The sequence below is a fragment of the Onychostruthus taczanowskii genome, unplaced genomic scaffold (assembly GCF_017590055.1).
Source record: "Onychostruthus taczanowskii isolate IOZ18803 unplaced genomic scaffold, ASM1759005v1 scaffold74, whole genome shotgun sequence".
NCBI classification, from domain to species: Eukaryota; Metazoa; Chordata; class Aves; order Passeriformes; family Passeridae; genus Onychostruthus; species Onychostruthus taczanowskii.
In genome coordinates, this window is record NW_024505229.1 from 3390764 (window position 1) to 3413502 (window position 22739).

General features: G+C 45.7%; 1 protein-coding gene across 7 annotated transcripts in view; it reads right to left on the reverse strand.

The window, feature by feature from the left end:
- Positions 1–22739, reverse strand: part of PPP1R12B (protein phosphatase 1 regulatory subunit 12B) — a 134087-nt gene that overhangs the window by 63573 nt on the left and 47775 nt on the right. For 5 of the 7 annotated variants that reach the window (XM_041422565.1, XM_041422566.1, XM_041422564.1 and 2 more), the window contains exons 7-14: positions 22395–22474; positions 21675–21814; positions 16577–16686; positions 11533–11730; positions 10693–10775; positions 8447–8572; positions 2911–3096; positions 2202–2387 (exon numbers count right to left, since the gene is read on the reverse strand). In XM_041422565.1, coding sequence (XP_041278499.1) covers positions 2202–2387; positions 2911–3096; positions 8447–8572; positions 10693–10775; positions 11533–11730; positions 16577–16686; positions 21675–21814; positions 22395–22474 — 1109 coding nt within the window. The remainder of the gene's footprint in view (positions 1–2201; positions 2388–2910; positions 3097–8446; positions 8573–10692; positions 10776–11532; positions 11731–16576; positions 16687–21674; positions 21815–22394; positions 22475–22739) is intronic. The other 2 variants (XM_041422570.1, XM_041422571.1) reach the window with 2 other exon arrangements.

The window sequence follows — 22739 nt, forward strand, 5'->3', positions numbered from 1 at the left end:
CCAGAGCACTATGCCAGTCGATCATTCAGAGTCCTGAGCAGTCTCTTCTGCTTTAAGCTTTTGGCTTCACACAGATAATTTTAAGGCCACAAGTTCGGAGATATCCCTGTGATCTAAAATTAGATGATCAGCCTGTTTATGTTTTTGTTGCTAAGAGCAAGCTGGTGCTTTGGAAACACCGAAGCAGCCCAAGCACTCCTGCAACAGCTGCCACTGGGAACTGAAATCCATACAGCACTGCCCTGACAACTGTTTGCCATTTGCCTTTTTATTTTACTGGAATTGGTCTCCTTCCCTAATAAGCTTTTCCTGTTTAGGTGACTTCGCCTGTCTCCCTGGGTCCATGTGTCCTAGTTCCAATGTGCAGGTAGCTCCCAGTCACTTTATCCCACTGTGAGGACATACATTCATCAGTAAGGTTTCCTCCCCCATGAGCACAATGTATAATTTCTGGGCTTTTTTTCTCTCAGTAGTTTGAAAGCATCAATTAAAGGTGGGAGGAATTTTCTGGTGTTTTCTCTTTACATTACCATAATTCACAGGAGATGGTTCTCTAATAAAAATGCAGGAGACAAAGAGATCTTCTGTATTATTTATAGAAACAGATTTGGCAGTAAATGCCAATGCAGTAATATTAATGGATGCTTTTTTGGACATCTACAAGTAACTATCCCAGTCCAGTTCTTTGTCTGCAGACAGTGCCAGAAGTCTGGGGGACTATGAGCAGTCCAGTTTTGCAGTGAAAAACCTGCTTCTGCAACTTGATTCTGGGCTTGCCAAAATGGAGAGACCATAGTGAAAGGTCTTTAGTGAGAACTGAGAGCACAATACTCACTCTGTCCTCTTGCACAACCCCACTGGGCACTGGTAGTATCTTTTGGCAGCTCATCTCGATTCAATTGTAAATGACCCCAAGCCAAGTGACCTCCAGCAATGCAATAGGAGCACACAGAGGCACTTCCAGGGTTAACCCCAGTGTTTTCACACCAAAAATACCCTGCAGTGGCTAGTGCAAACTGTCCCTGCACACAAAGCTGATGTTTTGATACCTTCCAAGCGCTCCCTGTGCAAGCTCTGGGAAAAAAAAAAATCCCAAGCAGCATTACAAGTTTGAGTATTTTCCAACAGCACAGCCCACCTTGCTTGGATGTGCTGCAAGTGAAGCTGAGCAGCAGCTCAGCCCCACCACCACCTTTAGTCCTGCAGGCTGATAATGGCCGTTATTAATTTTGCCATTCTTCAGCCTCAGACCATTTAAGATGTGTCAGAGTACTATCTGCACTCAGGAAGGGTTGTATTTCAATAAGTCACTATGACAGTTTGGAAGAATCCAAGCACTGGGTACTCTGCATGAACTCACTGCTGGTTAGAAACACCCAGTTCATCGCTGCATTTTATTTTTTACTATTTGCTTTCACTGATGCCATTAGAAGAGACAGGTTTTGGAAAAGTTAACCTGTTTGCAGGAAGAATATATGGATCATTTAATATTCTGTAATTAATGCACAGGGTAGAGCTCCTTTGAAAAGAGCTCTGCCTCCCCAGGTTTGTATTTCCCCAGTCTTAAAATAACACCACGTGATAAGAAAGAGATACCACCAGCTGGAGTCAGAGTCATTCCCACTGCTGCTACTGCTGGAACGGCCTCAGCTGCACATGGCAGCCTCCTACCTCTGGCTTTTCCAGTCAATCAAAGCCATACCTGCTGCTGGAGTCCATCTCCTACTGTGTAACACACCTACACGCCCCAGGAATGTTTGTTTTCTCCCACTAACTGTAAAGGGAATCTGGGGGACCTTTGCAGCATAGACATCTCCATCAGGGCATAAGTAAACACAGCCGAGCTGAATCACAGGGACAGATTTTATCTGAATGTATCTCAGTGCAATGGTCTTTTTAGGATGGGATTCATTTTACCCACTGCGAGTCTTGCTCTGCTGTGTGTCCCTGCAAACACACTGGGATGGGCTGAGATTAGCACTGAAGAAAAAGGCTGAGATGCTGAAGAGACATGTAGAAAATTAGGAAACTAAATTTAACCTACAAGCCAGTGACCATTCAGTTCAAAACCTTCAGAGAGGGTAGGGACAGCAGCCTGGGAACTTCATGGAACACCTAAAAACCAGTTCTTACGCCCCCGCCATCACCACCACGTGAGAGCTGCCCACGCAGAGGGCCACCAGAGCCCACTCCTCACTGACCTTCTGCGCTCCCTGGCCTCCTCAGCCGAGAGGTCCTTCCCCGGGGCGGAGGCAGCCCCGGCATTCCCGGTGCCGTTGGCAGCGCCGAGCACAGCATGGTTTGTGATTACACCTAGAGGGGTGCTGGCACAGCTGCCCTCTGTGTTTTTCTCTACAGCAGAATCAGTTTGTTGCCTGAAAGGGGCTCTGAAATAGAGAAGACATATGGAAAGCAAAGCAAGTGAACTCCAGTGCTGACCAAGTCCAACCTCCTTGACAGAGCATGGACAGCTCGTCCTCCTCACTTGACAGTCATGTGTTTGTAGAGAACAGCCACAGCAAAATCAATTTTACAAAACTTGGAGAAGAATGACCATGAGGAATTAATAGCCTTCACATCCCTGTCAGTAGCAAAAATGATCAGAAAAATGTACCTGGTGAAAAAGAAGAAGAAAGGAACTCCAAGAGCTCCACTGAGCACCTGAGGGCAGCCTGAGCACGCGCTGTGTCACAGGGACAGAGGGTACAAGGGACACACTGTGGGCTGTCACCTGCCTGCCAGTCACATCCACCACTGGGACTGTCCAACACCACCATCCTGGGATTGCTTATCATTCTGGGATTGCTTATCAGCACGTCCCATGTGGAAGCACACATCCAATCCCTAATTCACTCCAGGACTTCCAACCGAAACGCTGACTTTTGGAGCATTGTCTCTGGGAGCCATTACCTGGTGCTGTGGCGGGCTGAAGCAGGAGTGTTCACACCGAGAGATGTGGGGCAGCAAGAGACAGGTTGCCACGGGGTGCCCGGGGAGGTAGATGAGCCAATGGCAGTGGGTGAGGTAGCTAGAGATGGACTGCGACTGGCTGAAATGTAGGGACTGCTCAGGTCACTACTTCTACCAAATGAAGCACTGTAAAACATCACAAAATCACGTCCTTCAGAGCACAGTAAATATTCAACAGCACATGCCACAGCTGGGCTGGCAGCTGGGAAGGGAGCAGGTACCACAGGGCAGCAAAACATGTGCGAGGAGATCAGAGAGCAGTAGAGCTGTCACTGGTTGCCCACACAGGCCAGTGCCAGCAGAGTCCTGCTTAGCTAAGCCCAGCTCAGTTCCAGCAAGAGAATAATGGCATAGGGGTGAGCTGGGGAGGATCAGGGAAAGAAAAAACCCTGCTGCAGTGAAAGTAGGGTATATGGAGCACTCTGTGCCCTGGGGAAAGGCAGGTGCAAGGATGAGGATGTTTAAAGCAGGAGAGGAGAGTGACATAAGCTGGTCTGGCTGCATCACCCCGAGAATGTCCAGGACTTCCAGTTTTAAGAACTTATTTCCAGTGGCTTAAAGTTTTGGCAAAGATGATCAGTTCAGGCTTTAATTTTCTTTAAGATATGTTTGGCACAAACTGTATTTCTGGATAATAGCTAGCACAGCTGTCCAAAAATATTCAAGATTGAGAAAGGGAAATAATATTTTGCCAGTTTAAAGCAAGTCCTGAAAACCAATCTTACTGAAAAGCTGTGTTTGTGTTCATATTTTGGAGAAGATGAAGGAGGAAACAAAAAGGGCTCTTATACAAGGATAGACCCTTTCACTTTTTCAAAGAAAATCCAGCCTAAGGGGAGAGAAAATCCACCCTAATGGGACAGAAAATCCATTCTAGTGGGAAAAGCTGCATATCTCTGAAAACAGACTTGATGAAGTCTGGCAGAACCTCCTTCTCACAAATGTCCAAGCCCTGCACACAAGCTGCTCACTGCCTGCACAGAGCAATCCAGTGGCTCCTAGGCCCTGCCACACCTTTCCCAGCATCTGGCATGCCTGGTTGCTACTGGTCAGACTGGACTGTCTGAAGGATCAAAGGCTAGGAAGGCTGGAAGGCTGGCTCTCACCTTCTGCATCCTAATGGCTCCCATGGCAGGGCACATGGACCAAAGTGGTTACACAGGAATAAAAGCTGACCTAGAGCAAAGAAGCAGGCCAGGACAGAGCTGCAGGTTTTAGGGAAAGCCAGGGACAACAGAATGAAACTGGAAGTCAGCTCTAGAGTAAGAATCCAGAGAGCAGCCTGAGGCTGAAATAACACTGGGAAGGGGCAGAACCGTAGCCAAGGACAGGAGGCCAGAGAAAGGATCCAGTCCTGTTCACCCAGGCACCCAATTTACAAGCCAGTTTTATATGCCAAGGCCCCCAGCAACCCCAGCATGACCAGCTGGTCCCTGGAGAGCCAAACGGGACAACAGAGCATCCTGGAAGGCCTCCACAGGGAAGAACCTCCCATTTGGGCTCCTCAGGTGATGGCTGCCTGCCATACCCAGGTCACACAGGAACAAGCAAGTCATTGTCAGCAGGTAGCAACCTCTGCCAGACCCTAAACAGAGCTTTCTCTGGAATGCTAGCCCTGCCTGGAGCATGCAGGAGCAGGAAGTCCCTCCCTTCTTGGCTCTCTGCTCCAGAGGGAAAAGCCAAGCCCTGGAGATGGGCTGGGAGGAGGGTGGGAGTGGGAAGAGGAGCCTGGCTGGGTGGGCGTGTGGAGCAAGCGGTCGTGGAGTCGCATAAATGAGTGTTGTGAGGAGAGGAGGGCAGTGGAGCCTGTGTCTGGGGAGGGAAGGAGAGGATCAGCAGGGGAAAAGGTGATGGCAGCCCTGAGGGAACAGAGTTGATGTGGCACCATCCTAGGAGAGCCCAAGGCAGAGAGGCTGGGGCACAAGGGTGGCTGCAAGAGAGAGAAGGAACTTGGTCAGGAAGGGAGGATGCAGGAGGATTACCAAAAAGCCTTGACAAGGATTCTTTTTCAGAAGGGAAAAGCAATGGGTGAGGAGGATGGAAGCAGCACCAGGTGCCTGGGAGAGCAGTGATGTGGGGGACAAGAGGAAAGGAGGAGGGGGAATGGAAGAAGAGGACACAGGGATGGCATTACGCCAGCTCTAACACACAAGGGCAGAGAAACGTGGTGCTGGGGCACCAGGCACACACTCCTGCTCCAAAGGGAGCCAAGGCACTGCCATCTCTGTGGGAATCCACCTCCCAGCCTGTCCTGCATGGGTGGCACTGCACAGTGTGAGGAGCACTCCAAGGCATTTACTCCATTGTTCACATTTGATCTGAACTGGACCAGAAAACTGCAATATAAAGGTTAGCCAGGGAATCCTGTTAATTAACAGCTGTGTCCATAGGAGTCTGTGCAAGGGAGGACTATGAAATTATGCTGAATAATTCAACACCAGAAATAAAAAAATGCTGTGACATGACACACTGCTCCTCATTCTCTAACATTATCACAACAGAACCATCAGGGAATGAGCCATGAAATGTAAAGCAACATTTCAAAGCAATAAAAAAACACTTCTGACTTTAAGAAATACTTTAAAGGCATTAAAAACTTTTACTTAAGAACCTTCACACTCCTAAAAAGCTTCCACATGTGGTAATAAAAAAGGTTTGCACAAAGCACATAACTGTTTTTTTTAAACACACTGCCATGAGGTATTGCAGAGATCAAACTAGGATTTGGGTATGGAAGTTGGCTGCAGTGGTGGCTACTAAGAACAATGGTTAAATATAACCCCTGGCTCCTAAATTCCTGATTGCTGGAAGCAAGGAGAGTGTGGGAGGTAGCAAACTGCTCTGAAGTTATCCAGGCTTTTGCAAGTTCTCCTTCAAAACCAGCTGCTGTCAGAAACAGTCTGGGCTGCAGGGACTGCTGTCCTGGCTCACTGCAATGGCTTTTATGTTACCAGAACCAGCAAGGAGGTATTTGCATAAATGTGAAATGAAGGAGAAACTGTGGCTGAAGGATTTCATTCCAGGGTGAGCCCTTCCTGGGAGGCAGCACTTCTGGCTGATGTCTGAGGCAGGATGCTGAACTAATCCAACCTGCTATGCCAGTTTTCCTCCACATCCTTTCATTCACAGTCAAAGTGACCTGGATTTTTGAAGGCCAGTACGCACTAAAATGGACACCAGGATATTAGAGCAGGGTTCTGTAGATTTCTGGGCTAGTGGCACACGCAGAGAAAGCAGGACAACTGCCAGTACCATGAGAGAGAGAGCATCAATATATGCTTCAACTAAAGCTGAAAAACATTTGTAACATTGCTACAAGATATTTTGTTCCCAGAAAAAGAAAAACCCAGCTCTTCCCCCTCTTAAGATGATCTGCTGCTGTTGTTCATTCTATGTTTGGGGCATCATGAAGAACATAACTAGGGGTTAGCAGGAATATTGGGAAGGAATTGTTCCCTGTGAGGGTGGTGAGGCCCTGGCACAGATTGCCAGAGAAGCTGTGGCTGCCTCATGTCTGGAATTGTTCAAGGCCAGGTTTGTGGAAGGTGTGCCTGCCCATAGCAGGGGGTGGAAGGAGATAGGATTTAAGGTCCCTTCCAACCCAAACCAGACTGTGATCTTTATGGAGATTAGGCAAATGCTGAGGCAGAGGGGAGCTGCAGATGTATACAGTCATCCCTTCAGTGACATCCAAGCATGTCATATTCCCTTGAATTCTTCCTCTCTAAGACAAAGCTTTCACCTTTTGGAGTTGGGTTGAGAGTTTTGCTAATACTTGGAAATGACAAAATGCTTATGTCCTTTCTTCCATCTTAGGGGTGGATGCACAAGGCTGGAGAAATCAAAAGTTCAATACAATTGTATTCAATTTCTCTGTGCTCTCCTACACAAAACTATATGGGACAAAGTTCTAATTGATTATGGTTTTACTGTTTGTATATGAAATGCAAACTCATTGATCTCTCCTTTAAAAGCACATTTATTCCTACCTGATAAAGCTATTCTCTGTACCTGCATGTGAGCCAGTCATTCTCTTATGAAAGGTCAGAATTCAGCCTTTGTGACAAGAACTCAGTATTAGTGACCTCCCAATGCAGCCTAAACCTTCCCCACTCCCTGTACAGTGTAACCAAGGAAATACAGTGAGTGTGTGCAGTGCAACACTAAATCTGGTGCAGGATTAGCTGGGATAAACCAGCAATGTTTGTAAGATTGCCTGGGGGTGACTGGGCTGTCCCTCAGCTCAGGGAGCAGCACAGGTGTGCCAGCTGCAAGGGACAAAAAAGTTTTCCAATGTAATCAGCTGCAGCTTGTCAGACCAGCTTCAGAGAGAGACAAGCCACGGAGGCTGGGCTGTCATCACATCCCAGGATAGCTGTGAAGTCACCAGAATGGAGCAGCAGAGCAGAAGCTTCTGCTTGAAGGGGCTGCTTCACCTTTTGTGGCAATGGATCTGTACATGCTCAGCAACTGGCCACACTCCTCCTTGAGCACCACTTACCTCTACATAAACACAGCATAAACACTGGAACAAATTGCCTCTTCCCAAGTATCTCAAGCAATTGTTCTGACTTCAGGACAGTTATTTAGTTGAGGGTGTAGAATCTTGTGAATCTCAATCTAAAAACTTAAGCTATTGCTGCTGTTTTCCTTAAGCAGAAACACAGTGGCTTTGCAGTGTGACATGGTTACTACAGGCTGTTTTGATGGTCTTCAGTATGGGCTGAAATAAAGGTGAGGTGCTGGCACTATTGGCCTCAGCAGAGCAGGGCATTGCTTCAGCTCACTCAGAGAGAGCTGTTAGGTGGCACCTCAAGGACACCGAGGCTCTGCCTCCCAAGGGGGTCCATGACACTGCAGTTACAGGAGTTCTGCCTGGAATTGCCTTCCTGGCTTCTTCCTGGCTCCTTTACCAATAATCAGCCTCTACAACTTCACACACACTGTGAACAAACTGCTTCCTTACTGCCTTACAAAACGATGGTGGAAGAATCAATTTTACTCCTTAGCAAGTGCTATACATCATGCATAAGATCACTGCCACTTTCTGATAATACTATAAACATGGACTAATATAAACCAAAATTAGAGACAAGCTATAACTTACTCACCAAGAGCTATCTGAACAATGCTTTTGGATTCTTATTACATTAATCTGTTTTTATGATCAATTTTGGTTTTAATCTCTAACCATAACACCAGCATTAAACAGAGAAAACTTTGCATTTGAATTATGTGAAGGAGAGTATTTAAATTCAGTCCAGCAATTTGCAAATTAATTAAAAATTATAGCCTTTAAAAACACTATTTAGCATGACAAACACCAAAAATCTTTTCTTTCCTGCTCTCAGCCGAAGATGGTCCCAAGGCCAGTTACAAGATGCAGGAGGCAACAAGCAGGAGGCTGAGGTGTGGGAGGCATGCTAAGAGTGGTTCTGACTGCCTGAGAACCCATGGAAGACAGACCTGGACATACCTTTTCAAGTAGGTGGATACATAGGTAGTGGGTGCAGCAGAGTGGGGAGCCTCGTTTCCCTTTGGCTCATCCCTCCAGGGCTGCCGCGTGTAGGAGCCGCTCCGCACCAGGTTCACAGCAGATTCCCTGCAGCAGGACACAGCACAGGCTTTGCTTAGAAAAACCTCTGCTTTTGGTTCTTTCACAGTTTCACAACACAGATCCTTCCCTTACACCTACGTGCTTCATTGTTCAGGTGACACAGCTCAGAGAAACACCTGCTCTGGCCTTAACATCAGCTCCTGCTCTTGCCAGCTCACTGAAGAACCACAGATGATGTAATGTTTTGGATAAAGAGGAACAAGATCCTTTTTAGTCAGAAAATTGCAAATGAAATTCAGATTGTCCATAAAAGTTATTTAACATATTAAATAGTGTAATTTAATATTCCCACTGTTGTTTGTATCAAACAACAAAGTATAAATGGGCAGATATTTGAACTACAGGGAGACTTTTATTCTTCAAGGTATCCAGGCAAAGACAAAAGCAATTCAGCCCAGCAGAGCCTTTCACAAAATCAATAGGCTTGGAAAAGTCCTCTAAGATCATTGAGTCCAACAATTAACCCAGCATTACCAGGTCAACCACAAAATCATGAAGCAGAAAACAACAAACAAAATATTTACAGTATCTAAAGCTACTTGACAAGTTATCAAGAAATTCCTAGTAGTCCTGTTTACCCTGGTTATCTGAAAACAGGGCTCTTTCCCTAATGCTAATGCACACTCTGGCAGTGTATCCTGCTCTCTGCTGGTGCTGGAAAGGACCTGGAGCTTGCAATGCAGCACTAATCCATTCCCCTATCAGCATGCAATTATTTCTCATTTCCAGTTGTCATGCCTAGACTGATGATCTCTCAAGACACCTGTGGGTTCCAGAAAGGAAAACCCAAATGTTTTGAAAGAAAAGAATATTGGGAAAAAATCTGTACTACACAGCATGCCTGGGCACCATCTGCTCCTGAAGGCCAGTACTCCTCAGCCAGTCCCAACTCCACCCAGAAAAGGGCACTCGTCAGCTCCTACGGTGGGATGTGCTACTCGATAGCAACCTCTGCCAAACCTTCTTGAGCTGATCAACAGCCACAAATTGTCTGCAAAGCTCTGGATCTCAGAGACTGCCTGAGAGTGAACAAGAACACAGCGGGGAGGTTCCAGCAAAAGATCAGTAAAGATTCTCAAGCTGTGCTGAAATTCTCTCAGGGTGTCATCTGCCACAGCTCCTGCCCAACAAGTACAGTTCACAGCCACTGCTCTGCATGTGCCTTTCCTCCTCTGTTGGGGAAGTAGCTGGAATTGAGGCTAAGGTCAAATTTTACTCCTTCCAGTACAAACTGAATCACAGAATAGCCACGTTTGGAAGGGACCTTAAAGCTCATCCTGTCCTACTACCTGCCCAGGCAAGGACACCATCCACTTGCCCAGGTTGCTCCAAGTCCCATCCAACCCGGCCTTGGACACTTCCAGGCTTGGGGCAGCCACAGCTGCTCTGGGCAACCTGTGCCAGGGCCTGCCCACCCTCACAGCCAAGAATTCCTTCTCGTTATCCCATCTAACCCTGCCCTGTGGCAGTGGGAAGCCATTCCCCCGTGTTCTGTCACTCCAGGACCTTGTCCAAAGTTCCTCTCCAGCTCTCTAGGAGCCGCTTTAGGCTCTGGAAGGCCCCTGAAGAAGCTGCTAGTAGAGACCAGCTCCTCAAATACATCTGGAACTCCTGGACATACACACACCATTTACACCATGGTTAGGACCAGGGGCATTTACACACACCGACTGTAAAAACAGCCATGCAATGAAACAGTTCCTACATGGGAGAGTTCACAAGCTCCAGTGAATCTCAAGTGACAGAGGTGTGAACAAAGGGATTGAAGGTGACTGCTGAGCAAGTGACAACTACAAGTGCAGGTGGCAGCTACAAAATGAGGCACTTGCATATTAAAAGGAAAAAGGATCCATAAATCTGGTTGCCTGAATGGAGCCTGTGCCTGTGTGAGTACAGGGGTGGAGGAACCAGTCTGCTGATTCCTGCTCACCTAAATGAAAACCAACGTACCAGAACTTTTATACACAGAGCTGGCTCTTGATGTTGTGAATTCCTGTGTACTTGAGACTGCTGAGAAAATATACAGAGCATGACTACAGAAAAATTATATTCCAGAAGTACTATTGACAGGATGGAAGCTGAGCATTAACTTCAGCCAGTCTCACCTGTTTTCTTTTTCTTCTGTATCACTCGTACTGCTCAGTCTTCTGGGGACTATGGTGGCAAGATAACTCTTGTTGTCTCTGTCCTGGTGAAGCAAAAGAGGAACTTCAGCTACACATCTCTTACCCTTCCAGCACGTTCAGTGGTAAATAAATTAATGTTCAAATTTCTTCAACTAAGAAAGCATTGTTCTACCAGCTGGTTTAAAGCAACTTCTTGCTTCTCTTATATTGCTTAAAGCAACACACCACAGCATAGAAATATAATTTCTGAAAGGGATTTCCTGACGACCATGGCAGTGAATAAAAGCATCTTCTAACTTAGAGAATAACTTGTCAATCACAGAATCAGATAACTGGTTTGGGTTGGAAGTGATCTTTAGTCCACTAGACCGAGCTCCATCCAAGCCTTGAACACCTCCAGGGATGAGGCATCTACCCATGGGCAGAAAAGTTACAGTTACTGAATATGTGAGATGGGATTTACAAACGCAGCTGGTAGATAGAGGAGGAATCCATATAAATGATGGGGAAGGAGAATCTCCACTGCAGGTATGTGCTGTTGTCTGGATTTTCTGGTGAAGAACAGGCTGTGCCAGACTGGCAGCCCCTGTTCAGTGGCAGCCCGGTCCAAAATGAGTAGGAATTAGGCCAAAGGGGCATCGAACTCCAGTTCTGGAGAAACAACTGACAGGAGGAAAATATTTTTCAAGAGAAAACGAAGGTAAGAATGAAAGAGACCATTTGTTATGGACACAAACCCCAGCAACAACTCAAAGGGAAAGGAGTTTACACCTGTGGGGTAAAGTGGATACACTGAAATATCCTTGCTGAAAGCCAAACCTTTTCCTTGTTGTCCAACAGTGCAGATATCCGAGGGCTGGACGAGGAGCGATAGATAGAAGAAGTTTTATCCCTCTGTGCCTCACGAGTGGCAGCGACTTCACTCAACATGTTGTGGCTGCCAGTCTTCCTCAGGCCCAGCCGCCACGACGAAGGAGACTCGTCCTTCTGCTCGTCTGACTTGCTGAGCCAACTGAACTGTGGAGAAGAAAATGGCACATTTGGAGAAAGGAAGAGCACTGCAAGGCCCACTCTAAGTTCAGAAAGTGTTTCAAAAAGCCCCAGTTTTTGCTGGGCTAGACTTGTAAGATAGAATGACTTATTTCCTGCTTAACTTTAATTACAGGACAGAGCTCAAGGTGAACTCACAGGGATGCAAACTGCTGTAGTGCCTCATCCCCAAGGACAGATGAAAGGAATCTTCTGTCACTGTGTAGGTCTCTGCCTACACAATGCCCTCCTCCAGCTTTGAGGAAAGAATATAAGGAACACTGAAGCTTTTATTATCACCCATTTAGGAAGGGCAAATTATTCAGTGAAGGCAGAATACAAAAAACAAATACTCAGGTCTTACGGAACTAGCTGCAAATAAACCCCTTACACCAGTGGAGTCCAGAAGAAGCCATTGAGATCACCAGGGAGCTGTAGCCAACAACACTGTAAAGGAAGAAACTGAGGAAACCTGGATTGTTCAGCATGGAAAAGAGAAGGCAAAGATAGGATTTAGTTGCTCTGCTACTTAGGGGTGGGTTTACAGAGGACATGGAACCAGACTTCTCTACAATCTATAGTGAAAGGAGGAGAACAGACAAGTTTCCACTTGGGAAATCCCAGCTGACATGGAGACATAACTCCTGGCAGAATCAAAGCTGCACTGGGACAGAGAGTAAAGGAGTAGAGCATCTCCATCCACAGAGACCTTTTAATCTCAGCTGAGCTCAGGTAGGATAAAGCAACATGACATGAGCTTAATCCTGCTTTGAGCAGGACGTTGGACTTAGCCTCACTAAGGCCCCTTCCATGGGCAGATAACTGTGCACAGCACACGGGCCTTTGTGCTTTTTGTTACATGAGGCACTTCTGACCTGCATATATTAGTCCTTGAAGACACAACTGCTTAAATGTACGACTTTAGCTACGGTGATCAAGTCTTTCAAAAGGCTGCACACTGCCGTTCAAGAATGGGAGCCTGAGCACCACAAGAGATACTTGTGCAGGGCTAAGCACCAAGTTGTACAGGAAATAAAGCAAACAAATTATTAGGAATTTTTGGAAAAGTACAGAATACAAAACGCACAACCACTGTGGCTCTGTATTACTGCAGAGTACAATCACACCTTTGGTACCACACACAGCTCAGGGTTCAGCTGCAGTTGTCAAGAAGGGAAGAGTTCAGGGAAAGGCAGCAAGAATGAGCAGAGCAAGAGAGGTTTTGCATGAGGAAATATTTAGTATATCAGTAGTCTCCAGGCTGAGATATGACCAAGGCACATGAAACCCACAGCGGCACACAGAAGGGTGAGTAAGGAACAATTATTCCTTGGTCCTTCCCATAAAGGAACGAGGGACAGCAAACAAATTCAGTGTGTGGTTGGTTAATGGGACAGGGAGCTTTGTAGAGTTTTTAACTAAGCTGAAGGATTCTTTTTACCACTGACATTAGAGGAACCCAGTCAAAAAGTGACTGCATAAAGTAAAAGTCCAGCAGGGACTACTGAAGACAAAAAATACACCAGGTTCAGCGAGTTCCTGAAATGCCAATTGCTGGACTGTGGGAGGGAATTCCTGCAAGACTGTGTTCTCTAGTAGCTTCTGATGGTCACTGTTGGGCAGGACACTGGGCAGACAAGACTTTTGATCAAAGCTGAACTAAGCATTATTATACCATATTCTGTCTGACACAAACCATCTGACACCATTCAGAATAAATGGAACTACTGGAGAGCTCTGCCCCCAGACTCACTGTCTGAAGACTGCCAAGCTGAAATTATCCCTTCAGTATTTGAGCAATGTTTTCAGCTTGTGTCATTTCAATGCAGATGCAAAGAGTTAATCTGTACTCCACCATTTCCAGCACTGCCAGTCTACTGAGCTACACAGCTCAAACATTTTCATGTAGTTTTGATGCTTTCCTCAGAGAATGCTCAAAACCACAGCAAAAGCTGCCATCTATAAATTCTGAACACAGGAACAGCACATACTAATAACTCCCCTAATAGAGGGCAACACAGTCTAAAGCACAGCCTGTCAAAGAGAACTACAGAGAAATCAAACAGGTAAGAGAAGGTATAAAGAAGCTGATCTTAAGTGACTGAGGTCAAATCCATAATTTCTCCCCTCACAGGCCAGCTTCTTCACTCTAACACCCTTATTCTGCATTAAACAGCTCAAAGGAGTGAGAGACCAAACTTCTGCAGCTGGGAAAAGGTTAACTGAAGTACTCACACTTCCCAGCACCCTTCTACCTCTAACAGTTCCCCTCTAAGCCAGCCTGAGCTGAACAATGCCAGAGGAGCTCTCTTTCATTTGATCTTGGTTACACTCTGTTAAATTTGAAAAATAAAACATTGTGACTAAGCAAGAAACACTTTCTCTCGACAAGCACCTAGCGCTTCAGCCCTGGGCCAGGTGTCTGTGTTGTTTTCTCCATAGTATGGTGCAAAAAGAAAGCAGCAGCACACAACAGGAGTCCTGTGCAGAGCAGAGTCTCCTGGTGCCATCTAGCTCAGTGATCTGAGAGCTGGAGGATTCACATAAGATTTCAGTGACCACTTCACCTTTCAAAGCTTTTATAGCCCAGCTGGCCAGTCACATGCAAACTGTCCTCTGCTTGCTGGGCAGTAACATCACACCACTGACTCAACTGGCTTTGGCAAGTCAGAGGCACTTTGGATGATGGTGCTGAACTCACCACTGGCACACAGGCAGAAATCAGCTCTGGTGACAGATCTGCTGAGAAGATATTGGCACCAGCCCCCTCAGAACTGACAGCATGCAGAGCAAGTGCAGTAGGCTGGCTTTCTTCACCACAATTGGCTTTGGAGGGTCAGAGATTCAAGAGGAACCATATTGTCCCTACACTGCTGTTAACACACATCTTTATCAGAATTTCATACTACCAGGCTTTTCTAAATTCAAGTCTTAAAGTCCTCTGAAGACTGGTTTCAGAGCACCCATCTCCCAGTTAACACCTTCTGCTTCTGAGCACTACTGGAGTCCCCACTGATTCCAAATTCACTTACTCTTCTGGCAGATGCAGTGAAGGAGTTGGGCTCGGGTGGTGGCATTTGCTCAGTGATGCTGGGCCTGGATTCACGGCTGGAGTGGTTGGCAAAGGGCTCTTCCTTTCTCTCTACAATTTTAAACAAGAAGAGAAACCAAATGTTTCAGTATTGCACTTCTGAGGCCCTTCTTTACACAGAGTGTGGTCTGCACTCCAGTTCAGTGCTGTGTGACCTCCTTGGACCACAGAAATGTCAGTGCCGTCTGCACTGTCAGATGTCAGGGCTTTCTGCAAGGAGCTTCCCACTTCCTGAAGAATAGGATAGACACATTTGCCAGGCAAAGCTTTTGTACTTTATCCTCACAGACAAGCAAAATCTTTGCAGAAAGCTCCATGAAGAGGACACACAGGTTTTTTGTTTTTCACAATTTTGTTTTCTGTCTGGGAATTTCTTCCTGGGATGAAAAGGGGCACATGCTGTTCCTCCTTCCTGAACCACAAGCATGGTACAGCCCACAGCCCTGAGTGCACAGTGCTGGGTTTCACTGCACAGTTCTCTGCACTTGCCTGTGCTGCTGGGCAGAATTTCTGGTCTTCTGCAGCAAAATCCATTTTTTTACAGGAAGCCAGGACTACTGCCCAACAAAAACCCTTACTTGGGCTCCAAGCAAGCCAAGCAACCCTTGTCCAAGCTCACAGCTGGCTCCCTGCTTGTTAGATAAGAGCAGCTGTCCAGTATCACATTTGTTTTTTGTATCTATGCACATGCTTGACAGAAGAACATTCACCAGACATTACCAGGCGGAGAGTAAGCAAAAAGTGTGACTCAGGCAGTAGGTTCACTTGACAGGAGAGCACAGGCTGGAGACAGACTATTCATCATAAACCCAGGCATATGGAACCTGCCTGAGAAATGATGTACCTACACGCACCAATCAAAGCTTTCCTTATAGCTATGAGTGCTCACAAAATCATGGCTTGGAAAAAAGAAAGCAATTTTAAGCATAAGCACCCAAACAGTCCCAGCAAATAACCTATGTGCAGGGAATACATATCTGCTGTTACAAATTTGGAGCTGTTTGGGATGGAGCATCTGGGAGGATAGCACCTTGGAGCATGAAGATCAATCTTTCTCTAACAAATATTCTCGGTACTAGAAAAATAAGGATTCAAAGGACACAAAAACCAGAAAAGAGCAAGCCAAGAGAAACATTTTAAAATAACAGGAAGTTATCAGGATTGACAGAGCCTGAAAAAAAGAAAGCAGCAGCACACAACAGGAGTCCTGTGCAGAGCAGAGTCTCCTGGTGCCATCTAGCTCAGTGATCTGAGAGCTGGAGGATTCACATAAGATTTCAGTGACCACTTCACCTTTCAAAGCTTTTATAGCCCAGCAAACTATCCTCTGCTTGCTGGGCAGTAACATCACACCACTGACTCAACTGGCTTTGGCAAGTCAGAGGCACTTTGGATGATGGTGCTGAACTCACCACTGGCACACAGGCAGAAATCAGCTCTGGTGACAGATCTGCTGAGAAGATATTGGTACCAGCCCCCTCAGAACTGACAGCATGCAGAGCAAGTGCAGTAGGCTGGCTTTCTTCACCACAATTGGCTTTGGAGGGTCAGAGATTCAAGAGGAACCATATTGTCCCTACACTGCTGTTAACACACATCTTTATCAGAATTTCATACTACCAGGCTTTTCTAAATTCAAGTCTTAAAGTCCTCTGAAGACTGGTTTCAGAGCACCCATCTCCCAGTTAACACCTTCTGCTTCTGAGCACTATTGGAGTCCCCACTGATTCCAAATTCACTTACTCTTCTGGCAGATGCAGTGAAGGAGTTGGGCTCGGGTGGTGGCATTTGCTCAGTGATGCTGGGCCTGGATTCACGGCTGGAGTGGTTGGCAAAGGGCTCTTCCTTTCTCTCTACAATTTTAAACAAGAAGAGAAACCAAATGTTTCAGTATTGCACTTCTGAGGCCCTTCTTTACACAGAGTGTGGTCTGCACTCCAGTTCAGTGCTGTGTGACCTCCTTGGACCACAGAAATGTCAGTGCCGTCTGCACTGTCAGATGTCAGGGCTTTCTGCAAGGAGCTTCCCACTTCCTGAAGAATAGGATAGACACATTTGCCAGGCAAAGCTTTTGTACTTTATCCTCACAGACAAGCAAAATCTTTGCAGAAAGCTCCATGAAGAGGACACACAGGTTTTTTGTTTTTCACAATTTTGTTTTCTGTCTGGGAATTTCTTCCTGGGATGAAAAGGGGCACATGCTGTTCCTCCTTCCTGAACCACAAGCATGGTACAGCCCACAGCCCTGAGTGCACAGTGCTGGGTTTCACTGCACAGTTCTCTGCACTTGCCTGTGCTGCTGGGCAGAATTTCTGGTCTTCTGCAGCAAAATCCATTTTTTTACAGGAAGCCAGGACTACTGCCCAACAAAAACCCTTACTTGGGCTCCAAGCAAGCCAAGCAACCCTTGTCCAAGCTCACAGCTGGCTCCCTGCTTGTTAGATAAGAGCAGCTGTCCAGTATCACATTTGTTTTTTGTATCTATGCACATGCTTGACAGAAGAACATTCACCAGACATTACCAGGCGGAGAGTAAGCAAAAAGTGTGACTCAGGCAGTAGGTTCACTTGACAGGAGAGCACAGGCTGGAGACAGACTATTCATCATAAACCCAGGCATATGGAACCTGCCTGAGAAATGATGTACCTACACGCACCAATCAAAGCTTTCCTTATAGCTATGAGTGCTCACAAAATCATGGCTTGGAAAAAAGAAAGCAATTTTAAGCATAAGCACCCAAACAGTCCCAGCAAATAACCTATGTGCAGGGAATACATATCTGCTGTTACAAATTTGGAGCTGTTTGGGATGGAGCATCTGGGAGGATAGCACCTTGGAGCATGAAGATCAATCTTTCTCTAACAAATATTCTCGGTACTAGAAAAATAAGGATTCAAAGGACACAAAAACCAGAAAAGAGCAAGCCAAGAGAAACATTTTAAAATAACAGGAAGTTATCAGGATTGACAGAGCCTGAACTAAAGAGACAAAGACAGAATCATGGAATCTCCTGAGTTGAAAGGGACACATAAGGATCATCCAATCCAACCCCTGCCCTGCACAGACACCCCAACAATCCCACCCTGAGCATCCCTGGCAATGCTGTCCAAACTCTCCTGGAGCTCTGACAGCCTCGGGGCCGTGCCCCTTCCCTGGGCAGTGCCCAGCACCCTCTGGGGGAAGAACCTTTCCCTGATATTCAGCCTAACATCCCCTGACACAGCTCCAGCTGTTCCTGTGAGTCTGCAGAAGAATGGATTCTCAGCCGCTTTTCCCTCTCTGTGAAGCAGTAGATTTCTGCTCTGGAGCAGAGCTTTCACCCACCCCTGGGGAAGGGGCAATGGGTCCCTCATTCCTCCCTGCAGGCCCAGCCTGCCACACTGAGCATCCAAGCCCACGGAAATGCCCATTTGCTGCCAGATGCTCATTGTTGTAACTGCTCTGTAAAACACAGAGCACTGCAGGAAGGGAAGGTGGCAGCAGCTTTCCAGGCTGGGCTGGATGGGCACTGGGAGCCTGTTCTGGAAGTTTATAGCACACAGGACAGCTTTTAAGGTCAAGCCTAATTAGAAGGGCACAGGCTAAAGTGGTAATGACAGGCTGGGAAGGACTAACTGTGAGCAATGTGACTGGAACATTCTGGATATCTTCTGTGACTGCAGAAGAGTGACAAGCAGAGGGGCTCTGTGCTGGCAGGGCTGGCTTTGGGCAGGATCCCACATTTTATTCTACCAAAATCTCAGTAATAAACATTAAGAATTCCAGACAAGATAAACTGGAGAGGATTAGTTCAATCTCCTCAAAACAAATTTGGTAAGAGTAAAAATTTAGGTTTATAATTCCTTTTCTGTAAGGGTTTTTGGATAAGTGTTTTTGTTTGATTGGTTTCTAAACAAAACATTAAAAGCTTCCTTGGCCTGCTTTAATTCCCAATAATTGCATATTGTAATAGTTCCCAGCACAGATAATCACCACAGAATTTTATACTGATCTTTCTCTTGTTTACAAGAGGTCAATGCCAAATTAATTGTCTTCAAAATTAATAAAGTGGCATGAATGCCCTTAGTTTCCTTCATCTGAAGAACAAAAATTCCTTACAGATTATAAGAAGCATACTACTCTGAAGCCTTCCAACAATTTCATTGCTTCCCTCATCCAATTTCTTCCTCCCAGAGTCTCTGCAAATTCAACAAATTAATCGCAACCTGAGACTCTTCAAAACACACCTCAAAATAAACTTGTGTGTTACACTGCCAGCTTCTACATGTCCTGCTTTATGCTCAGCTACCAAAGGGGTTGGAATTTTTAGGTTTAAAAAGACCACTCAGAATTTTTTTTTTCATCTGGACTTCGAACACTTTAGAACAACAGTCATAACCTCTGTGTCCAGCACAGCTCAGAATGATAAAGGTATGGGAATATTACAGAAAATGAAGAGGAATAAGGGAATAATATTCATGTTTTCATACCCCTGCCTCCTGTACAATGCAAGCATGTAAAATGTTGACCAAATAAACACAGAACCACAGAATTCCAGACTGGTTTGAACTGAAAGCAACCTTAAAGCCCATCTCATTCCACTCACTGCCCCGGGCAGGAACACTTTAATCTATCCCAGGTTGCTCCAGCCTGGCCTTGGCCATTTCCTGGGATTCAGGGGCAGCCACAGCTTCTCTGGGCAACCCCAGGGCCTCCCCACCCTCACAGGGAGGAATTTTTTCCTATTATCCTATCTAAACCTACTCTCTGTCAGTTTGAAGCCATTCCCCTTTGTCTTGTCACTCCAGGCCCTTGAAAGCAGTCTCTCTTCATCTTCCTTGCAGGCTCCCTTCAGGTCCTGGGAAGTCACAATGAGGTCACCCCAAAGCTTCCTCTCTCCAGGCTGAGGAATCTCAATTCTCCCAGCATTTCCTCACAGCAGAGCTGCTGCATCCCTCTGATCCCCCTGGTGCCTCCTCTGGGCTCACTCCAGCAGCTCCACATCCCTCCTGAGCTGGAAGCCCAGGGCTGGGGCAGCTCTGCAGGTGGGGTCTCAGCTGAGCAGGGCACAGGGGCAGAATCCCCCCCGCTCTGCTGCCCACACTGGGGGATCAGCCCAGAACACCACTGTCTGTCTTTGAAATCAGTAATACTGTGACATTTATTATTTTTAGTACCAAAATGAAAAATCCTACTTCTCTTTGGAGGCCCCCTACAATGTGGGCTGATGCTGTTACCTTCCAGAATCTTTCTTTAAAAAGAGTACCAAAGATGTGACCCTCCACTCACATATGCAGCAAGTGATAGCTGTGTGTCCATCCAGCTGGCCAAGTCCACACTCATTTTACCAGAGATTTCAGAAGTTTACAAGGTGGGGTTTAAATTCTGATGGAAATTTCTCAAAGGACCCAATAATCTTCCCAGGAAAGGAGAGTAGAGCTAACACAGCCTGAAGCTGAATCACTACCTGAATACTTGTTGTCTCTCATTTCTATTAGCTTCAGTGGTTTAACATATACTCCTATAATGTGCTTTGCTCAGTGAATTAATGCAATAAAAAGACCTGGTCTGGCTTTAAACAAAATTTAATGCTGAGTGCTGTAGACCTTTCCTTGCTGAAGGATCTTAGGCTGTTCCTGACTCAGTTAAACCCCACACAGCTCCAGGTCTTAGAGATGTGCAAACATCTGAGTTGTTTTGGTCAAACTACCACCATGTTTACAAGGATTACAAACACTAGCACCCAGCTAGACAGGTATAATTTATATTTATATAAATATGCATATAACCAGCGTTAAGCCCTGATTTATGGAGAAAATATATGTGACCTGTACTGTGTGTCTCTTTCCACCACTGACATGTCCACTAGAATTGCTTGATTCAAAAGCCCCAAGATCATTTCCTTGTGCTACTGCCATGCCCACCCAGCTGGTGCAGCAGTAGCTCTGAAGAGCCCAGCCAGGATTTCCAACTCCTCCCACCCTGCCCCAACAGCATTAACTGATACAATCCTAACACTGGTGACAATTTCACTGGCACAGAAGCACAACAAAACTTTAAAATACACTTCTCCTCAGGACCTATTTCTTAGAATATTGGATATAGACCAAATAAGTTGATGTTAAAAGTAGTTTAACCATTAAACACATCATAGTCCAAGATCCATCTGTGTTTGCAGAATATTAAGTACAAATAAGTCTTGGCTTACTGTACAATTAAGTATCTGTATTTAAACCTTCTGTGCTGCACATATACACTTTTGAAACTAATTAAGGTAGCCAAAGAAATTATGCAAAAGGAATGGGAGTAAGATGCCAGCAATATACTATAATGTAAATGCTACTGCGATTCTGTGTACTTAATTCTTATTTTCCACTATCTTTTGCAATCATTAATTCATCACAGCCTAGAAAAGAGGAGTTCCTCACCTCTATAATCAGTCAGAACAGCTTCAGCCCTTCATTTCAGACTGATCCAAACACAGACTATTGTCTTCCTACAACTGCACCTGCTTCCCTACCATCCTGAAGGATTCTTGAACTGGGTCAACAAGAAAAACACCCTGTTTGAGAACAAGCTATGGACAGTGTGTTATTTTCAATACATGTGAGCTGGAAGTTGGAATTAAAATAGGATCTGAAGGATTTTTAAAAATAATTATGCTGACCTGCGAGTCAGCATTTGAATCAACTTTTTTAGCACAGTAGCTCCCGGTTTCTCCAAATTCTGTACATATAGACTGGAAGTAAAACTTTCAGCATGTCCTTAACAACTAATTATATAATTAGTTAACAACAACAACAACATTAATAATGGTAATAGCTAGGCTAGTTATTAAATCCAATGCTGTACTAAGTCTTACCTGACTCCTTTTCAGCGTCCGATTCTGAAACTTCATCTTCAGCTTCTTCCTCTTCAGAACTAGAACTGCTCGAGTCCTTGTTCTCTTCCTCAGTTTCCACGGACTTCAACGTGTCTTCCTCATAAAGAATCTTCTCTTTGCTGCAAAATAGGAAATTTTTAGGACTAGGCAAGCAAGTTATCTGAGTTCTACCTCTCAGGAAGACATAGACACTATTTACTATATACAGAAGAAGCAAAGGATAAAATGCATCTACAGACTGAACACTCCAGCACTTCTATCATGGTCAATTTGCCATGGATTCCACCGCCAGTCTCACATCTTCTCACATTTTTGCAAGCATTTTTCCATCCACAAAATTGTGATCTCTCCTTTTCTAGGGCCACACAACGCAGCAGCTGGGCTGTAGGGCTTTGTGCAACAAAAAGGTGCAGTTCTCAGCCCAAAGATCTGATTGATCCCCAGCCAGAGCAGGAGCTGCAGAACCAAACACCAGCCCAAGCCCTCGTTCCACCACTCACTGGGTATGTTAAGACACAACACAAACTATATTTGACACAACTAAAACTGTATTTGAGAGTGTTCAAATTAAAAAAAAAAAATGCATGAAATAAACAGCAGTGAATTGTTTTTGACCCAGCTGAGGCCAGCTGGCTGTGAGAGATGAAGCTGCTCTCCCATTACTTTTTGGGTCTTTTCAACTAAGAGGGAGAGACTTACTTGGTGAAGAGTCTGTTTTGAGGCTTCCCATTCATGTCAGCTTCAATCAGCTTATTCCTTGTCTCCTTCTCACTCCGCAGCTGGTCAAAAGTCCAGGAAGATGGGAGAGAGAGAATGAGGACAGACATTAACCAGCCCTGTCAGCACAACCCAGTGAGCACCACAGCACAAGGTCAGCCCGGCCTCGTTAGACCAAACCACTGCACATTTGTGTAAGATGCCACTTGAACAGCAGCACATTGCCACGGCACTGTGAGCCTTGGACTGGAGCTCCACCAGGCACAGCACCCAGCATGTCCTTGGAATGCAGCTGCCATTTAACAAAAACTTCAAAGGCACCGGCAG